The sequence below is a fragment of the Gamsiella multidivaricata genome (genome assembly GCF_025024155.1).
Source record: "Gamsiella multidivaricata strain RSA 2152 chromosome Unknown BC939scaffold_55, whole genome shotgun sequence".
Classification (NCBI taxonomy): domain Eukaryota; kingdom Fungi; phylum Mortierellomycota; class Mortierellomycetes; order Mortierellales; family Mortierellaceae; genus Gamsiella; species Gamsiella multidivaricata.
This window is the reverse complement of record NW_026251763.1, coordinates 127,180-146,408: the sequence shown is the minus strand read 5'-3', so window position 1 is coordinate 146,408 and position 19,229 is coordinate 127,180. Positions and strand designations below refer to the sequence as shown.

General features: G+C 48.6%; 6 protein-coding genes and 1 non-coding gene across 7 annotated transcripts; 1 reads left to right on the top strand and 6 right to left on the bottom strand.

The window, feature by feature from the left end:
* Positions 1 to 2,165: 2,165 nt before the first annotated feature.
* BC939DRAFT_t134 lies at positions 2,166 to 2,238 on the bottom strand. The gene has a single exon. It is a non-coding gene; the product is annotated as a tRNA-Ala (tRNA).
* Positions 2,239 to 3,218: 980 nt separating this feature from the next.
* BC939DRAFT_505294 (uncharacterized protein) lies at positions 3,219 to 7,519 on the bottom strand (the record flags this gene model as incomplete). Its single annotated transcript, XM_051560641.1, has 11 exons — positions 3,219 to 3,369; positions 3,475 to 3,793; positions 3,888 to 3,980; positions 4,074 to 4,232; positions 4,333 to 4,451; positions 4,519 to 5,660; positions 5,759 to 5,986; positions 6,084 to 6,545; positions 6,625 to 6,796; positions 6,885 to 6,970; positions 7,067 to 7,519. 11 exons carry the CDS (start codon positions 7,517 to 7,519, stop codon positions 3,219 to 3,221), a joined length of 3,384 nt encoding a protein of 1,127 aa, XP_051409825.1.
* A 1,560-nt stretch (positions 7,520 to 9,079) lies between these two features.
* Positions 9,080 to 9,825, bottom strand: BC939DRAFT_458767 (uncharacterized protein). Its single transcript, XM_051556643.1, has one exon. The coding sequence runs from the start codon at positions 9,609 to 9,611 to the stop codon at positions 9,372 to 9,374; it is 240 nt and encodes a 79-aa protein (XP_051409824.1). The 5' UTR covers positions 9,612 to 9,825; the 3' UTR covers positions 9,080 to 9,371.
* A 450-nt stretch (positions 9,826 to 10,275) lies between these two features.
* BC939DRAFT_479182 (uncharacterized protein) lies at positions 10,276 to 10,980 on the bottom strand (the record flags this gene model as incomplete). The annotated part of the gene is made up of 1 exon (XM_051558826.1): positions 10,276 to 10,980. The coding sequence occupies one exon, from the start codon at positions 10,978 to 10,980 to the stop codon at positions 10,276 to 10,278; it is 705 nt and encodes a 234-aa protein (XP_051409823.1).
* A 1,324-nt stretch (positions 10,981 to 12,304) lies between these two features.
* BC939DRAFT_479181 (uncharacterized protein) lies at positions 12,305 to 13,066 on the top strand (the record flags this gene model as incomplete). Its single annotated transcript, XM_051558825.1, has 1 exon — positions 12,305 to 13,066. One exon carries the CDS (start codon positions 12,305 to 12,307, stop codon positions 13,064 to 13,066), a length of 762 nt encoding a protein of 253 aa, XP_051409822.1.
* Positions 13,067 to 13,209: 143 nt separating this feature from the next.
* Positions 13,210 to 14,809, bottom strand: BC939DRAFT_458764 (nucleolar protein 12-domain-containing protein). Its single transcript, XM_051556642.1, has 4 exons — positions 14,257 to 14,809; positions 14,082 to 14,145; positions 13,563 to 13,958; positions 13,210 to 13,453 (listed from the first exon to the last, which is right to left on the bottom strand). Exons 1-4 carry the CDS (start codon positions 14,380 to 14,382, stop codon positions 13,254 to 13,256), a joined length of 786 nt encoding a protein of 261 aa, XP_051409821.1. The 5' UTR covers positions 14,383 to 14,809; the 3' UTR covers positions 13,210 to 13,253.
* Positions 14,810 to 15,144: 335 nt separating this feature from the next.
* Positions 15,145 to 18,023, bottom strand: BC939DRAFT_243787 (putative phosphatase regulatory subunit-domain-containing protein). Its single transcript, XM_051550948.1, has 2 exons — positions 17,648 to 18,023; positions 15,145 to 16,706 (listed from the first exon to the last, which is right to left on the bottom strand). The coding sequence occupies exons 1-2, from the start codon at positions 17,836 to 17,838 to the stop codon at positions 15,299 to 15,301; spliced, it is 1,599 nt and encodes a 532-aa protein (XP_051409820.1). The 5' UTR covers positions 17,839 to 18,023; the 3' UTR covers positions 15,145 to 15,298.
* Positions 18,024 to 19,229: the final 1,206 nt, after the last annotated feature.

Genomic DNA, 19,229 nt, shown 5'->3' with positions numbered 1-19,229 from the left:
CTATGATGAGGACCGCTAATGAAAGGCCCATGGACGAACACTTAATGGTCAGCGAGAACGAAAACGGGGACGACAAAACTGATTGTTAAGTCGCAGTGCAATGGTTGATAGAGAGGAATGGTGAGTGGGTGAAATGTTAACAAGCAATGTGAACCAGCATGTGCGCTGATTGTGCTTATGCTGCTTTGCCAAGAGGTCCGTGCTGCTTCTATAAAAGGTGTGTGCTACTTCTAAAAAAGGTTTGTGCTACTTCTAAAAAAGGTTTGTGCTGGTTCACCAAACGGTTTGTGCCTGTTTTGCATGTTCCTTTTTTCAGCTCAGTTCTCTGAATCCATGTCGATTCTCGCAAATTTCAAGAAAGGAGGAGCTATTATAGAGAAGCAGACCGCCAATCATAAGCTACGCTCTCATGCCACCCCAAAGATCTCATTTGTGAACCCTTCGACCCACATCATGGTTGATGTGGAGAGAGACCCCACGTATGATATGTGTTATGTGTGCACCAGTGATGAATGCCCCTACAAGTCAATCCTCTCCTCGAACCCACGAGCGCGCTTTCGTGAGTGCAGGACCACCAGCGGAAACGTTCTTGGTTATTCAAAAGCTCTTCCGATCCTCCCGGCCTTTCAGGTTCCTCACGTCGCTACACGCGCATAAAACCAAATGGCAACACCACTGCAGACACTGCAGCAACAGTAGCAACAGCAGTAATAGTTTCAGCAGCAGCAGCAGCCAGTGGAGCGAACGCTAGGTATCACCCATACGTCCATCCTAGCCATCCGCCGGTCACTACCACCGCCATCCTTCCACAGGACAACACGCAAGTTGCGGCCCCCTTGGCTTTCAACGAAACGATATCAGAGAATTTGACCGCCGTTACCAAGCGACTGCAATGGATGGACGAGAAGTTCATTCCCTTCGCAAACGATCTGAATGGACGAGTCAAGAGCGCGGAGGCATCAGCAATCGCAACGTCCAACATGGTAAAGCATTTGGGCGAGAGGATCATATCATTACCAGAGCGAGTCAAGAACGTACAAAAGATAACCAGTCGACTCCATTACAATGAGGATGCAATGGCGAACATGGTAGAGGATTTGAGTAATGTGTCATCCTCTTGCGTTCAGATTTTGAGAAGCATGGAACATAATATGTGTCCCGACAGGAACACAGAGATCACAGCTTCCAGTCCGTCAGTTTTTCGCATATCATAGATCTCCTCAACACCTTACCTGCGCTTTCGACGTCTTCTAACGCTATTGTACTGTTGTTGTTATATAGATGAAGGAGCACCATTCATCATACCAGATTTATCAGAAGCTAGTTCGGTTTACTCCGCCTGCACTCGAGACGCCCCTTCCCTGTCTATCGACTCTCAGAATCTGCCGGCTGACAGCGACGAGGAACATGAGATTAAGGCCACCATCATTGAGGACATTATGAGTGAGGTGGCGGACAAAGACCAGCAAGGCTATTAGGAGGCCGAGTGTGATCATGAGCAGTGATATTGTAGGAGTGGGGGTGGTGGGGAAAAGAGGGGTCCAAAAAATAGCAGCAAGAACAGCAGCAAGGATTGAAGTCCATAATACCTTGAATTTATGAATTACAGTTGTGCTAAGCAGTGCATAGCTTGGCTTCATGGCTGCATGACCTCTTCCCCATAAGTATTTCCTTGTTGAACAGGACAGCATTTCAAATAAATTGAGTGTTCTATGACGCCCAAAGTGCTACGCCTAATTCCGCTGAGGGGTTTTTTCTTCTTTTTTTTAACAGACTCACATGCACATGAGATACATGGTCCCCGAAGGCCTTAAAGCACACTTGGGGTAATATTCTCCGTAGTCTTCTAAAGACATTTGCTATGTAGCTTAGTTCAATAAATTATGCTCGCTTGGAATCATACACTGTACACGCTGATATAGTCTGGCACTTCCCATCTACACAGCTGGAATTGCACCTCTACACTCCGTCCCAACATACACGTACCGGTTCTTGGCGCACTTGAGGACTATCCATCTATACACAGCAGAACACGAGGATGCGTCGCTAGGCCCATGAAAACGCGAAGCGCTATTGGGCAATACGCATGGGTTGCCAAATAAGAGTGGCAACCCAGGTTGTCAAATAGAATAACCCCAAAAAACTACAGAACCAAAAGAGTTAATTGGAGAACCTGGGCATCGATCCCAGTGCCTCTCGCATGCTAAGCGAGCGCTCTACCATTTGAGCTAGATCCCCATGTGACTGCATCGAGCTAGATCGCCTATTGGACGCCGCTCGTTGTGGGTTGTGTCACCTATAAATATATATCCCTAAAAATACCTGTCTGTCGAGTCTACGGCTTCTGGGGCTCCAGGGCCCGTCCGGAGCCCTCTCAAATACCCTATATGACTTGAGACATCCTTAGGATCTCATATATATCCATTTATATAGACATATCTTCGTGGGAAGCATTAAATAAATTCGATGGATTTCCCATGAGCGTTGAACCAAATGGCGGAAAAAAGATTGGCCTACCCTCTGGAAGACTCTTTGACTGGTTAGCTGAATGAAAAGATCGATTTATTACTTGCAGAATACATGGTGGGTCTATTGTGGATTCATGTTGGAAATATAGGAGGTAGAATATTCAAAAACGTGTTCTGGACGCGTAATAGGACATAGGATACGCAAGGCACTTTTTGCCCGTTTCATTCTTGAGACTCTACCCTGTACCCTCATGGGGATTTATGTTAATAAAAAAAAAAAAAAAGACTCTACCCTGTACCTTTTTTTTTTATTTTCAGGTAGGTGAACTTGAGCGAGATTTATGGATGGGACTACATACGTAATAGCAATGATTTATGGGATCTATTCTGACACAATGACAAGTATCCGATGTGAATGGAGCGGTTGGGAGGACATCAATTTCTTAGGATGTCAGAGAACCGTGGCTAAAGGATTACTTTTGCACACAACAGTCCATGAAAAGAGCAGGGGCTATCGGCTCACCACTCATGTAGTTCTTGGTTATGAATTACGGTTCTGCTGCGACATAGCCGAAGCGGACAGTTAGTTGTTTGTATATACTCTATACTCGCCTACAGGCTTCCTTCAGATCACAGCTAATAAATTCAATGACTTTGAAAGCCTCCGTAAAAAAAAAAAAAAAAACTAAGGTGAATTTAAGCGAGATATTTATTATTCATTACATGTCCTCCAACAGCTTTCTTATTTATCTATTTGACCTTATGCCTGTAGAGCAACTTCATCAACGAGAACGAGATCGCATTCCAGCCCAAGAAGATGTATACCATATACAGGATAGCCTTTTCATAATCTTCAAACGCGTATGTATCTCCCAGGACGTTGTGCTTGAGCTCATTGTAACTATGCACACACGCGCAAAAAAAAAAAAATCACAGTAAACGCTGTTAATAGACGCGAATAAATAGATACTAGTAAACGCCACATTTTGAATTATGGGGAACATACTTTCTCTCCTGAACCTCCTTCAGATAAAATGCCTCGACCGCCCAGCGAGGCGCACTGACGTTCCAAATCCAGCGGACGTAGGTGTATCCGTTGCCATTCATGACCATGTACAAACGAGGGGCAGTGCCGCTGAGGACCAAGGCCCAAGCGAGCGACATACCCGTGCCCGTCAACCCAAACATCGAGCGACTGACGACCGTCGAGACGAAATAGCCTATCGAAAATGCATTGATGTACAGCAGTAAAACCAGAAGCAAAAGCGAGCCTAGTTGCTCGTGGTACGCGAAAAAGAAGATGAATGCTCCAGTGTACATGCATGCTAAAAAGAGAGAGATGAACAGGTCAGAATTTTTTTTTTCCCGCGTAGTGCTTGCCAGTGGTCCGTGGTTGAAGGTTCTTTTTATGGTACCTACAAGCAACGATGATGCGAGGGATATCCGCAAGAATCTTAGCAAGGTAATACGGAAGAGTTGGCATGCCTGCAGATGTATCGCGCCAAAACACAGCTGTCAAGTTAAATAGAAAAAAAAAAAGGCAATTAGATAACTGGATATGTCTTTTGAAATAATACGGCAAAGCTACGACAAAATGAATGGTACCTTTCTCATCGCCAAATGTGCATGCTCCGACGCTGATTCCGGCAAAAAAGACGCCCAGCGTCATGAACATGCCAACGTAGCGGATATCATCAATGGGTGTTGCACATGAGAGTTGGATCGATGGAGGAGCCATAGCACAAATCTCAGCGGGCTGTCGCGCTAGGAACGTCGAATGAGAAAATGATTTAAACCGTGAATGTCACATTTAAGACAGAAAGCAACGGCAGAAAAAAGAGAAGTGAATGTGGAAATGACCTACGGATATACATCATATCCTTGGATGCAAAGGATACGCAGAGACCACAGGACAAATGCAGGGCTTGATCTGACAAGAATTCCAATTGCGAACGGTAGTTTTGCAAGCAGGCACGTTTGAAGCTAAAAAAAAGTTAATGTTAACTTGAATACCAAAAAAAAAAAAAAAGAAAAGAAAAGAAAATCTTACCAAAGGACAAAGACACTGCCAAAGGACGGGGTCTGACGTACGGGATCCTTCTCTCCAGTGAACTTGCACTTGATGCTCCAGAGAAAATGAGAAAACTCATCGGTAACATCCTTACACCAGTAGCAAACATCAGCCCACCAAGAGATGAGCGACATGCGAATTGGTGTTAATAATCCTTGACGAGTGCTCTTGTAGACTTCCACAGCGTCCCTGTTATCCATAGGCGATCCTTCAGCGTTGGGCATTGGGACGCTGTGTGCCGGCGACTGTGGTCTCGATGGCTGGTGTATAGCCATGATCGATACCTGACAGTCCCGTTCATGGGAAGATGCCAGTTGTTTCTCTCTGGCCTCTAGTTCATATTGCTCATCAGGATAAAACCTTGATCGCTTTATCAAGTCTCGCATATCAGGCGAGCCCTGCCTTGATCCGTCATTGGAGAGACGAACAGTAACCATGGTCTCGCTCTCACGGATGGCATACTTCTCCAAGGTTTTAGCCAAAGCCTTGTTCTTGCAGTGTTGTTCCCAACGAACAAATAGCTCGTTAATACGTTCCCTCGGAGTGTTGGATCTCGAATCCTCCTGGCGCTGAAAGGATGGCCTTTCGGAGCCATCAATCCGACTGTCATAGCCAGCATATTGCGCCTTGTCAACGCGTCCAGCAGCAAGAGAAATGAAAAAGTCTGCGGGATTCTCATCACTGGGAACAGGATATCCAATGCTCTCAAAATATTGAGCTGCCTCATCTCGCGGTCCTGAATACACAGCGCGTCCGCCTGCTCCAAGCAAGAGGAGGTCATCGAATTGGTTGAACGCGTGTGGCGATGGCGAATGAACGACCGCTGCAACCGTCAAGAACTGCTCTTGTGCAATCTGCCTCAACAGCTTGCAGACTTCCAGCGATGTAGCCGAGTCGAGACCGGAGGTGGGTTCATCCAAGAACAAAATAGAAGGGGATGCGACGAGCTCCATACCAATGTTGACGCGTTTGCGTTCACCGCCAGAGACACCACGGGTTTCGACATCTCCAATACGATTATCCATGATATGACCGATGCCCAAGAACTGAATGACTTCTAAAACCTTAAGGCGCTTCTCATTATTGCTCATATGAACAGGTTGACGCATTTTCGCAGAGTGCTAAAGAACAAAACAAGTAAGAGGGCTTGCCAGGTAAGCTTAGTGCCTGACAAACTTCGTTATGACAAACATGGTGGTTGAGAAGCGCGTGTTAATACCATCAAAATCTCGCGGACAGTGAGCTCGGACAACATAACATCCTCCTGAGGGACGAATCCAATTAGCTTTTTCCAGAGACTGAGCGTCTGTTCCTTGCCGTTAACCTTGATACTTCCATCTGTCTTGGGGACCTTTCCAGCGAGGATAGATAAGAAAGTTGTTTTTCCAGCTCCAGATGGACCCATCACGGCGCATGTTCTACCAGTAATCAGTCTTCCGCTGATTTTCTATAGGTCAAAGAAAAAGATAGCGAGACGTGTAGGGATCTTTAAGTATCCTGAAGCCACGTTCGTTGAAGATAGATCGAGAATATATGCTATTCACCTTGATGATGTCAACACCGGTTGGGAGGGTTAATCCCAATTCCTCGAATCGAATATCAAACGAGCGCTCTGCATTTGGGAGAGTCATCGTACTGACGTTCATATTGCCAGCAGCAGCTGCAGCCAGGACCAGACTGCGTTGACTGACCGCAAAGTCCAGTCCACTCTCATGATCCCGTGTCCGCGATCCGAACATAAGTTTTTGCTGATCCTCCAGAAAAATCGACTGTGCCAACCCTACGGCCTCGTCCTGACGTTTTCTTTCGTTTTCCATGTCGTCGCTATCATCGCCGAGCTCTCGAAGCCGCTGTCGGTAGCGAATACGCTGCGCGCGGAAAATCTGTTTCTTAATTGAAAATATACCCATGACTACAAGGGCAAACGCGAGCAGGATGGCGCCAAGACCATACTTTTCAATAGCCGAGGTTCCTCGGGGACAAAATGACAAAAAGTTACACGGGAGCTGAGATCGGAATAGGTGTATATGAGTAAGGGTTGAGCGTGCACTATTTGGAGAGTGCAAGTGTGATAAAAGAACTTACAGCTCTGGTCGATGCTATGGGGCAAAAGAATCCTTCAGGGCAGACTTCGATGGTCGTTGTGTCAGAGCTGCAGAGATATCCCTTGCAACATAGAGTAGGTTGAGCTGTATTTGCGGGGCAGTAAAAACCAGGTAAGCATGGCACAGAGACATTGGGTACGGCGCAGAAATTGCTATCAATCGTCAACACCAACACGATATGATTTTGTCAGTTATGTGCTTTGGCAGTACAAACACGCGTTGGATAAGATGTTATCTTACCCTGCTTCACATCCCCAGACCAGTCCAGAGGCTGTGTCATCAGAGATCGAAGGAGTCGAGGCGACAGGACAGCCGGGCAGATTAACCTAAACGAAAAGAAAAAAAGATACTGTTGGTGCTAGCGTTCTAGAGAGTCGATCATCAAAGTTTACGAAATAAGGACGCAAGACTTGAGTACGCACAGTAGGATCTTTGAATGTGTTCATAGTATAAAGAAAACTAAAAATGCTTTTCTGCGGCTCAAAATCCATAGGCAGCTCCGTGCGGACATCGGTCCTGGTCTCGTTCTTGTGAAAGTCCTTGATGATTTTCTGCAACTGCTCAAGGCTTATATCCTTGGGAAACTTTAGTCCGATGTGCAAAGGTGTCCTGGGCATTTTGACAATCGACTTTAGGTCGAAGGGCGCCAGTGCGAGAACCCTTTGACCATTTTGTTGCTGTGCGAGGTTCTGCTGCTCTTGATGTTGTTCAGAATGTTTACCAGGGTTGTTGTTGGTTGAACTGCGTTCGTGTTTCTTCGATTTGTGCGAGTTCTTTGACTGCTGGTCGTGGCCACGTCGAGCAAGGACATTAAAAGACGAGGAATCAAGCTTTTCCATGAAAGGCTCTATGATGTTGCTCTTTGGCAGATCCATCGGTTGTGTGAGGTAGTAATAAATCCGTGTCTGGAAGGGAAACAAGGGAGGATGATAGCTTCGGAAGTGATGCAGATCATTCGCCTCCTGTTTGTCTACCGCTTGCTACTGCAATGTAGGATGGCTGTTGGACGGAGAGAGGGGGAGAAGGGTTTGCAGGGGCACTGCAGCCAGTTAAGAAGCGGATGGCTGTGAAGGTAGATATGTCCTTTTAGGTATAGAATGGAAGGTGAAGGGGATGGCCAAGGAAGAGCGGAGAAATGGAGGAAGACAGGCTACCACAAAGCAAATGGACAATAAAAAGAAAAAAATAAAAGTAAGTAGAAAGGTTAAAAAAGCTTAGCTGAGAAAGGAGGACAATAAAGCCAGAAGGAGTGGAGAGAAGAGATAGGTGTTATGGGTGGGTACGGTCCGCGATGGATGGAGGGAAAAAAAGAGCAGATGGGGGATTGTAGAAAAGACAAAGGCGAGGGCGCGGTCCCAACAACAGGACGATATACACTCCAGAACAGGAGTTATCCGATCGCGTCCTTATTTCGTTCTGTTCCCTTGAAGTGGAGTGCAATCGATTGCGGTGGAAGAGGAGAGGAGACAGGAGAAACATACACAGATAGTGAGAAAAAAGAGGGCGCGGGAAACAGGAGGAACGAAAGAGAAGGAGCGGAATGCGTGGACAGATCGAATGTCTATCGAGGCTCTTCTACGAGGTGTCTTTTCCTTTTTTCTACAGGGCTCTCCTTTTTCGCGTAACGCGTTCTGGTCTGGGCTGAAAATGGACAGTCTAATGGAATTTGAAGCATGGGCATTTCGCGATCGCGACTACATGGATGATTGCGCATCTCTTTCTCTGCAACATGTATCCTGCACGGGTCTGTAGTGCCCATGTTTCTTACATATCGCTGTCAGGAAGGTCTTGTATCCGGACATCTAAACGTTCTGTAATATCTAGACTACCTCAATTGCTCGCGACCACTATCCTCTTGAGTTTGGAGACAGGAATACTCGCTGCACCTTCGTCGCGGTGAAGTATTTTGCATAGTCATTCCCATGCAACGCAACTATACATTGCTTCGGATTTGGTTGACAGTGCGACGCGTGCGGACGTAGCGACTGATGGATATGACCTTGGCAAGCAGCACACCTGCACTGCTACAGTGACCGATAAAAGCACTATAGCTGAGTAGACACACGGGTTTGAATTACAGAAAAACATGGCAAGTACGAATACCGGGAACTGATTCAGTAAAATGGGCCGTCGCGTCTTTCTTTTGATGAGATGCGGCGAGAAATACTCTCTACTGTTCAGCTCTTGCCAGTGCTATAGTATTTTTACGGCCATTATACGGTTCTCCTTCTGTCGCCTGTTCACCTTTCTCTCCGTCTGATCTACTGCGAGTAAAGAAAAGGGCCATTTGCTCAATGGCCATGGGTATGACTAGGAGCAGTTGTCTTCGATATTTTGCGAGAACATACAGCGCGAACCTAAAACAGGCGACTAATGGATCATCAGGCTTCGCCACTCGGCGCTCCCGCTTGTTGGGGACCGGGATGAACGGATGCAATCAGATTTCCGCATGGAGGTCATCTCTTCCCATCCCTCTTGTCTCTCATTCCCCACACCCACTACCACACACACGTACGCGCATACACGCGGATAACCCCTCCATTACTCGCTCTGTCTCTCACCTGTCCTGCTCAGCGCTCTCCCTCTCCCCCCGTCTTTCCTCCCTTGCAGCACAACCACCCCAACAAACTAGCAGCCACTTGCTGACCACCTGCCACGAAGCTACGCTCCAGACTCTATCTCGTCATTCTCCCCTTGCCCTTACTTTCTCTCATCTCAGCTGTGTTGTCACCCTTCGTCCGACTGTTCCCAAATTGGGCGCTTTCCACCTCCGGCTCTGTTTCCCGTATTGGCAGAGCAGAATAAGAATAACAGCCGATAGCAACTCGCTCCTGTCGCATGGATGACTTCTGACCTACGGACTTCTGCCAGGGACTTGTTGACATTGGCCCAGAAAGTGAGCAGTAAGTGCATTAGGTTGAAAAGGAGAGGCCTCCCTCGTTCTTTGAGTGTTGGGGCACTTGCCATACCAATGCCTGAACATGGTCCTCTCACTCGCTATTTTGTCCGTCAAGCACTCACATCTTTTGTTCTTTCGTCATTCTTCGCTCAGCGGTCCTGCAAAGACACAGCGACAGGTTGCTGGGAGAGATCGAAGGGGCGCGAAAATCGCTTTCGCCAAAGGAAGTGGCACTATGTTCAGAACAAAGTCAGCGAGGTATTTGCTTGTTCTATCGCACCCTGTGTTTTGATTATGTTCAGTTGAAGAGCATGGCCTGATCATTTTCTTTTATCGCAATCGCTGTCCCACCACTGTAGCCCTTGATGTGCGTCAACAGATATGGGAAGCTAGCAAATTATTAAAGAGCGCTCTGGAGCACGTGGAGGACATCGAGGATGAGGATGAGCCCCGGATCTTGCGCGAGCACATGGATGTGCTACAGGTCCATATCAAAGACGGCCTCAAACGTAAGCAGATCATATATCACAACGAGTTCAAGGAGGGATTTCACGGGGAGTGATATGAGGGTACTAATACGGCTACATCAATTGTATTCTGGAACCATTCACTAGTCGCGTCTGATGCCGAGAGCAAGGCTGTGCTTGGGAATGGACATCAGGAACCGGAGTCGGCCAAAACAGCGGCAGCAGAAATAGCAACGCCGGTTCCTGCAGCAGCAGCAAGGATTTCTCACTCGAACGTTGGGGCCATGGCTTCAGGAACATCACCATTGACTGGATCGATGCACCGACATCCTGTTGGTATCTTTTCAACTTCGCCCAAGTTCACTGCAAAGTCACCGTTCTCGACGTCAGCACGCGGATCTATCTCTGTACAGCGATTTCCTCCAGTAGCAACGGTCCCAGTGGTAGCGACAACACCCAGTTCACTGAGTTTGAACCCAGCAATCGCGAGTTCACCAGGTGTTAAAGCAGCTGAATCGACTTCATCGACACGATCTTTGGATTCCTTGGGTCCTTTGGAACCCTCATTGATACCATCACCACTGCCAGCTACCAAAAGCACTTTCACCCCAGCTAGTTCATCGAAACAGGTGACAAGATCGACACCTATGGCTTTTAGCGAAGGACCACTCTCTTTTGCCACCGACTCGCCCGTCGCGAAGACTTCTGATAAGGGTGTAAAAGTCGGTAACAACCATAATTCTGCCAAAACAGCTTTAACATCCTCAACATCTTCAACATCCTCAACATCTCGTACTCTCGTAAATGCTACCAGTATGGCGCTAGATCCGGCATTTTCTCCACCGGCTAAAGCACACGCGGAAACACCAGTATCAGGACCAGCAGCGACAGCCAAAGCATCGTCAACACCAAAATATGCGGGAGCAGAGAGCGCGAACCCGACAAAAGGCGATTCTCCATCGTCAAACATGCCGTCTCAGAGACGCAGGGTACCCCGGGGCTTATTCTGCTCCGAGTCGACGTCGGTCTCAGAAACGTTAAGGATATCAAGTCATGAATCTGGATCGTACTCGAGTGTCATGGATCATTCAATATCACGGAGCCTATCAGAAGGATCTGCATCAAAGCTGGACCATGGTAGCCACAGCAGAGAGGTTTCTGATCCATCGAGAGCAATGGACGCCGCGACCCAGGGCTTGACCTCATCCTTGATAAGCAGCTCTTCTCAGTCTCCGACTTCACAGCCGCCGACGCCAAGTTCACCGCTGACCTCGACATACTCATCATCATCGGCATCTGGATTCAAGAGTCCATCAACACCTCCGTTGCAGCGCTCGCAACCCAAGCCTTCACCGATTCAGACGACTGCAAGCGTGAACAGCACACCACGCAGCTATGGCCATGGCGGGAGATCGAAGTGGGACGATGATGAGGGGATTTCTCAGCTGGCCAGGGATCTGGAGCGGGCTATGAACCCGACGCCAACAGAGCCCGCTCCACAACCGTACTTTCTTCAGGGAGAAGGTCTTCTTCAACGGATGCCTAACCAGATCTCCGTGGAAGGCGGACATTTGGACGAAGACGACGGTGGGCAGCAATCAGAGGTATGAATACAGATGTGAGTTTATGGATCGCAGACAACTATAAAAGTGCATTCTAATACAGAATTCATGTCACGATAGGAATCGGATACGGCAGAGACGCAGGGCGAGGGATCTGGTCTTTCGCGCGGCACTGGGCCTTTGCGCCGTCAGAGATCAGGTAGCAGGCGGCAGTTCAGGATCTCGCGGTCGCGATCGCGAAATCGATCGAAGGGACGCCATGAGAGTCGTAACAAACAGGTGCTCATGCCTATCGAGGTCGGCTATCCCAGTGCGCTCACGTCCTCTGAGTGGCCTTTTGGCGGATCACCGCCCCGTGGACGGTCAACCATACCCTCCGCATCTGTATTGGCATCATCGGGACAGAGTCAGAGAGACCAGGGTCAGCCGTGGCAGCCCAGAGTTAGTCCCCGACTGCCATTCGCAGAATCTGTAGCGATTGGGAACCCGATTCGGGTGGGCAAGGGGATTGCATCATTTACGGCTTATAATATTACGCTGAAGTTGTGTGAACCTGCCAAGGCTAAACTCCAGGCGCCTCCGAATCCAAGCAGGAGCAGAGAGGATGGGTTACATGGAGCACGGGGTGAAGGAGCTGGGGGGTCTCAAGCTGGATATGCGTCGGAGGACTCCAGAAGCATCCACAACAGTGGCAGTATCCAATCGATTGGGGAGCATTCCGGAGTTAGAGTAATGGATGAAGCCGCGAAAGATGGTCGTTCAACGACCGCAAACACGCAGAGCAAGGCTTCGCTGATGATGACCCGGTCGCTCTCGTTTCCGGAACTGGGGCGCTCTGCAGAACAACTTCTGACGGGGATACAGTCGGTGGAGGAATCAATTTCGCCATTCCTGAATGGTGCCTCGACAACCGCAGGATCCATGGAGTCAAGGACAACACTTCAGGCGGAACAGGAGCCGATTTCTGCTCCACTGCAAGAGCGGATCGTTCGTGTTCGGAAACGATACTCTGATTTCGTGGCCCTGCGTGCACAGTTGGTGGATATGCTTAAAGCCCAGAGCAGGCTTGCCAGTCGTGCCAATGGCGGCCGAGGGCTGTTTTCACTACCGTCGTCTGGACGTAACTCCGTGGTGATCTCAACGTCATCAACTCCAGTCACCAGCAGGAGCCCTCGCTACAGCGAAGACCATGGCAGCAACGTCGGAAACGACGATGACGAGGATGAGGACGAGGATAGAGAATCGAATTGGCATTCACGGACATCGTCTGGGGCATTTGGAGCCAGTACGGGGTCGTCGCCGACGTTGGTGTTGTGCAGCAGCATCCTTCGGGGGATGCCCAAGCTTCCGCCAAAGAAGGTGATGGGAAAGTTCCGACCGGCATTTGTGGAGAAGCGACGGAGGGAATTGGAGTACTTTTTGGAGTGGATTGTGGCCCATCCGGTCATTGGCGATTGTCCGGTTGTGGTGCAGTGGTTTCTGGGGCAACCCTGAGCACATTCTTGCGAGGCTATTTAAACTTATCTCAACCAATAATGTTAATGTAATAAACGTGGAGGAGGAGCATAGTTGCTGTATACCTCATGCACTGCAAAAAGAAAATGGGGAGGACCAGTTGTAATGATTTTATTATGAAGGAAGAGTGAAAGAAAAAAAATGCAGAGTGAGGGTATGTCCTGATTTACCGACGACCACGTCCACGTCCTCCCCCGCCGCGTCCTCCTCGTCCACCTCTTCCACCGCGCTCCTCCCGTCCACCTTTTCCACCGCGCTCCTCCCGTCCACCTTTTCCACCGCGCTCCTCCCGTCCGCCGGGTGGTCTATTGGCGCGCTGTTTATCCTTGAACGCTGTGACCTTGCGCTGCATCTTTCCTTCATATCCTGTATGTGCAACGAAACAAATTTAGTAGGATAAATCAAATGTTAGGAATTCATTATGGATTCTCTCTCTGAACGGTCATAGATGGCAAAGAAGGGAGGAAGGACTTACGAAACTTCTTCTTCTTTTCCTTCTCAGGCTGAGTCCTCTTGGCGCCCTTGGCGGTCGTTGCGGATGAAGATCCGATCCGTTGCTTCTTCTTATCGCTTTCACCCTCACCTTTCTCCTCGTTCTCTTCGTCCTGATTATTATCTTCTTCTTCACCATTGCTGCTGCTCTTCTTATTTGACTTCTCCATGGTTGCGGTATTATTCTTGGGAAGACCGAATAAGCCGTCGTCCTGGTCCATGTCTTCAATGACAGTGACGGTGGTGAGAGAGGTTGGAGTCTTGAATTTTTTCTGCTTTGGCTCCTTAGTCTTATCATCATTATCATCGTCATCTGAAAATACGGTTGTAGCATCTTCATCTTCGTCGCTGAGTGGCTCTCCGTATTTTATCTTCAGCTCTGTTGGAGTGGATGTAGGAAGGGAAAGGAAAAAAAAATATTATAAAGGCGGTTGTGATTAATAAACCGGAGAAGCGACTGAAAGAGTTAGAAGTGCTGATGATGAGGAGGAGGCGCACTTACGTCGCCTGTACTTTTCGTATTCCTGAATCTTTTCTTCCTGCATCTCCTTCTTTGCCGCTCTCGCCTGGATGAGGGGGGGGGGGAATAAAAACATAGACGGTCAGTAACGACAACAGCAACAGCAAATTGCAATTGGCAGCTGGACTGGGTTCAATTTTGCTTTGCATCTCCTCACCTCTTTACGGGCTTCGAGTTTCTCCTCATGCTCCTTCTTCTTGGCGAGTTCACGGGCAACGTTTTGGCGATGGACTTTGCGCTTATGAAATCCTGTCAGATATTCCCTAAACGATGCCATAGTCATTGAGTAAAACCGGATTTCCTATAAGTAAAAAACAAACAAACAAACTACAATCACTTTCCCACACGACAGGGCGAAGCCAGGAAGCGGGAATATGGGGCGTACTTTCTAGCTTCAGGATCGAATGTCACTTCCGCAACCTGGTCCTGGCGCGCCTTTCGCTTCTTGGCATAGATTTCTGAACCGCTCGACAAGAGCTGGGTGTTGCTGCTCATAGCTGGTTTTCTGTTGCTGCCGTTGTTGTTGGTGGCGGTGGTGTTAAAGTGAGTGGAAAAAGTAATGGAATGGGAAGAGTCCTCCTGGAAACTGGTTTCGTTGCTCTTGATTTTAGTCCGGTCCAGTTCTTGTTGTTCTGTTCTCTTGGAAGGTCGAGGTTCGTTGAATATGAAGAAACAGAAAGGGGGTCCTCTTTCTTTTTTTTTTTTTTTTTGGCCAGTTGAGCTATGTTGTTGTGGCTTTTTTGCAGTGACCGCGTTGCCACCAACCTTATTTTTCGCAATCAGGTCTTACAGGTCAAGATATTCGGATCTTCAGGGGTACTAGCAATCATAAAAGACACGACAAGCAGACACGGTGGTTGCGTTATTGCGTTGGCAAACCGTTTACTTTAATATGAACACGGAAGGGACAAACTAGAATTACAATGGGTTTACTACATGCGAAAACAAAGAAAAGCAACGAACTTGAACTGGCAAACGGTGTGAAAGCTGGAATACATAAAAAGAAAAGATGACCAAGGCAGCAATGCAGAACGACGACAACAAATACAGAAGTAGAGCAAACAGCAAGGATACGAAGAGAGGAGATCCTAAAGAATGGCGAAAAGAATGATAGGGCTATGTACATGAAATAAAGAGCAGACGGCACTAACAAGTAAGAGGATGAGAGAATAGTCGAAAGAATACGACACATCTCATGTTTAGCCTCGAATGCAAGGTGCTGGGGGCGAGTTAGGGTAGCTTGAGTAGGGGCTCGAATGAGGACTGGGCTCATAGAAGCAGTAACGATCCACGAGATCAACATAGCTAGTCGATCCAACCTGAGGGCGCTCTGCACCAGACTGCGAGGAAGGGATAGTGATGGGAGCCGACTTGGCGGGCGATGATGAGTAAGAGCTAAAAAATCCAGAACCAGACTCTACCTCGCGTCCTGACCACGAGTTGCATGTGCCTCTCTTGGACGCCGCAGGCTGCTCCATCGACAATCGCTCAAATCCAATTTGGAAATGGTCTGGAGGCGACGCAGCAGAGAGGTAAGAGTCCATGAACTTGGGGGATGAAGCGTACAGCGAATGGTGATAGCCAGGAGGCGACTGGATCGGCGTGATGTACTCGCTCGGCCGGTAGGCTGTCTGGCTCATAGGAGGCATATCGTGCTTGGGCGAAGGAGATCGAATGGGGGTACCGCTGGGCTGGCTGTATGCGGCAGAGAGTGATGTCGACAGGTCGTATCGTCCGCCAGTCTTCTTCTTGAGAACTGGTTTACCATAGTCGGGGAGATGAGAAGCAAAGAGGATGGTGTTCATCTGCTTGGACAAGTCCGACGTGACTGGCGGTGTAACCACGACGACGCGCTTGCATTCGACCTGATAGTTCATTCCATTGTTGCTGTCCCAGAATTCTCGCCCGATCACCTGATACCGCACAGCAAAGCAGAATGTCTTCTCTACCACAGACTTATCCATGTCCAGGGCAACCTTGAACGCGAACCGGTCCAAAGCCGAACCAGGGATCGAACCCTCAAATTCTGCGCTGACTTCTGATTGGGTTTGCCAAAAGTCGATGGTGTACCGCACAGAGACATGCTTATGGAAGGCAATGTTCTGGATCAAGACCGTACCCACCAACCCTGTCTGGTCCTCAGACATCTTGATGTTTTCAACGCGCAATGGGGGAGCGCCATCATCGATGTTGCCAGGTTGAAAGGCGCCCTTGGAAACGGGGCTCCAATTGGTCAGGGTCAACTTGATGTCGCTTGTTGGTTCGTCCTTATTCTGGGTATCGACAATGGTCTCGCGTTCAGCAACGCAGGAGGGCATCTCGCCCTGCAAGAATAGACGGATATGTTCCAATTGGGCGTTGAAGTGGACAAATTTGGGACTGTGGGGCGTGGGCGAGGTATGTGAGCGGATCGGCGATGGCCTGCGGTGCGACAGTGGAGTCGCGCAGCTGAGTTCAGCGGACACGACAGGACTCTTCATAGCTGACTTGATCGGCAGCCCGTTCTTGAGCAGAGCAATACTCTGCGTTCGAGTGGGGCTTGCAGGGGCAGTAATGATCTTTGGGATCGAAGAGTCAGAGTATTGGTTGTTGGTAGCATTGGTGGCGCTATTGGAAAAATCGGGGGTAGCAGCAGTGGTTACGGTTGTGGTGCTTGCAGGGACTGAGGTTGCAGACGGGGGCTGAGCAAGGGGCTTTGCCAAAAGGTAGTGGTCGGTGTTTGTGGGGTTCATGTTGCCGCTGTCTCGATGGGTGTTGGGGCTCTGCGCATTCAATGGGGCGGTGCCTGGCTCTGAGCGTGCAGCGGAAGCAGAGGTAGCAAACAGGCGCTGGGTAGAACTGGTATTGATATTGGTATTGGTAGTGGGGAGAGGAGCAGAGGGGGATCGCCGCAGGGAGAGGGTGACCCTCTTGTTGGTGGAGGCGAGAGGGTGGGGCAGAGTCCTGAAGACAACCCGATCAGGGCTGGCGAGGACAAAGGGCTGAGGGTGCTTATCAGCGGGGGAGGAGGAAAGAGACATCTGGAAGAAGAGAGTGTGCGGATGTGTGTGTGTGATAAGTAGGAGGAAGGGGTACCACAGATATGGTGCCAGGAAATGTTTGTTTCAGAAGACAAACAGTGCTGTCTGAAGGGGAGAAAAGAAAGAGAAAGAGAAAGAGGAGAAAGGGAAGAGAGAATGGGGAAAAAAAAGAAGAGATAGTAAGGAGATAAATAAGATGAGGGATAGGAGAGACGAGAAAAAGAGAGATGGAGGCAGGGATGGACGGGAATGGATAGCAAATATAGGTTAGGTGTTGAGTCGAATGAAAGAAGAGCGCAGTGTGAGAATAGTAAAAAAAAGTAGAACAGAGTGAGGAAAAAAAAGATGTTTGAGTGGTGTCAGGAACAAATAGGGGGGGGGGAAAACAAAAAAGAAAGTGGGGAGCGGACAGAGGAGGTAAAGGAAAGCACAAAAAGCAGAAAAGCATAAACGAAAGGGAAGGACGTGCGGGTTGACATGCAGAAGAAAAGGTTGCGATAGTGGGTAGAGATAAAGAAATATCATTACCATGAAGCAGGAGACGGAGACCGAAAAAGTCGGCGGCAGCACCGATCGACCGCAGCGGGAAGGAGGGACGGGCGCACAGAGAGAGACACGACGAGAGCCATGACGAGATAAGAGGAAGAACAGGGAAGAAGAGAAGGAACAATCTTTTGGTTAGCCAAACAGAACTGGCCGAGTCTTACATAACACAACATCAATACAGCACGAAGACGATAGACATCGACCGGCGACAAGCAGCGATACAATGCAGACAAAGAGCTGCAGCAGCCACTTTCTTTGCAACAACACCACGAGCTCGTCGTCTAATCTTCTGCGCCCAATGCCATCAACGATATCCACCCTCGTGTTTATGGTAGAATGTGATTATACATTTCATGTTCCATACCTTACTTCAATACGGCAAATACTCTTATAAAGATGCTTGCTGGGATTGATTCCAGTAGAGATATAGAGAGTATATTGCTAAACAGCATCATAAAAAAAGTTACGGTCAGTCAATCTGCAGCTAAAAGAACACGCCATGTTCATGTTCGCACCGATGATGGCAATGGCAGTTGTGCGCCGTAATGTAATATAGTGTAATGGCGATACCAAAAAAAGTACGCGTGTATGAAAAATGTCAATAGTAACCTCATGACCGCCTAGTGAAAGAGGTCCGTTCATCAACACCCTGTCGAATGCCAAAAGTTCAATATGAGAGCTAGAGCGGGATCAAATAACTGGATTTGAATAACGCGTGAGGTGCGACCAAAATGGACGAGAAAGATTGGAAGGGAAAAATGGAATCCCAGTTGCAGGTTTATCTTGCATGCATAGATGGAGTGGTGCGCAGAGTAGCGGGAGAAAGTGAGTCTTCGATTGGGTCGGATGTGCCAGCTGTGGAGAAAGGGCTGGCCATCGAGGGGACCGGGAGCGAGATACATGGAGGTTGTGGGGTAGGACGGATAATGGGATATCGGCACGCGAACTTGAAGGGAAATAGCAGCGGCCATAAACAAAAAGTTGTTGGGAATCCATACGGATCATTTGGAACAAAGAGACCAACGGACCAGGAACAGTGGAAAAAAGGGAGAGCGGCTGCATGAATCGCATGCAGGAAAGGGAATGAGGCGTTGCGGGACAGGAAGAACGAGTCGTCGATCGTGCATAAAAAACAACAAGAGGCAGCAAGAGGACACAGTCTAGGAATGGGAGAGGCTGGGACTAGGTGATGGGACAATGGTCGATCTGCCATCTACACAGAAAGTCGTCGACGGCGAAAAATAACGCCTAGCCAGATTTTCATTCTTTCCAATTCATTTCCCAATAGTCCCATTGGAATATGCAGAAAGAGGAGCTAAAAACTAGCCCTTTTGTTTGATGCCTCTGTGCATCCTGTTGCTCAGTGGTCACCAAACGCGAAGCTAAATGGATCGTGCACAAACACAGATCCATTTCACGTCCCATTCTCACTCAGACCGATTCACTCGTAACAAGATACAATCCAGCGCGTCCAGATTGGATATGGTGGAAAAATCGAGGGGAATCGACTGGACGGGTCTCGGGAGTGAATTTATGAGACAGATCTCATCATATCCCCGCATAC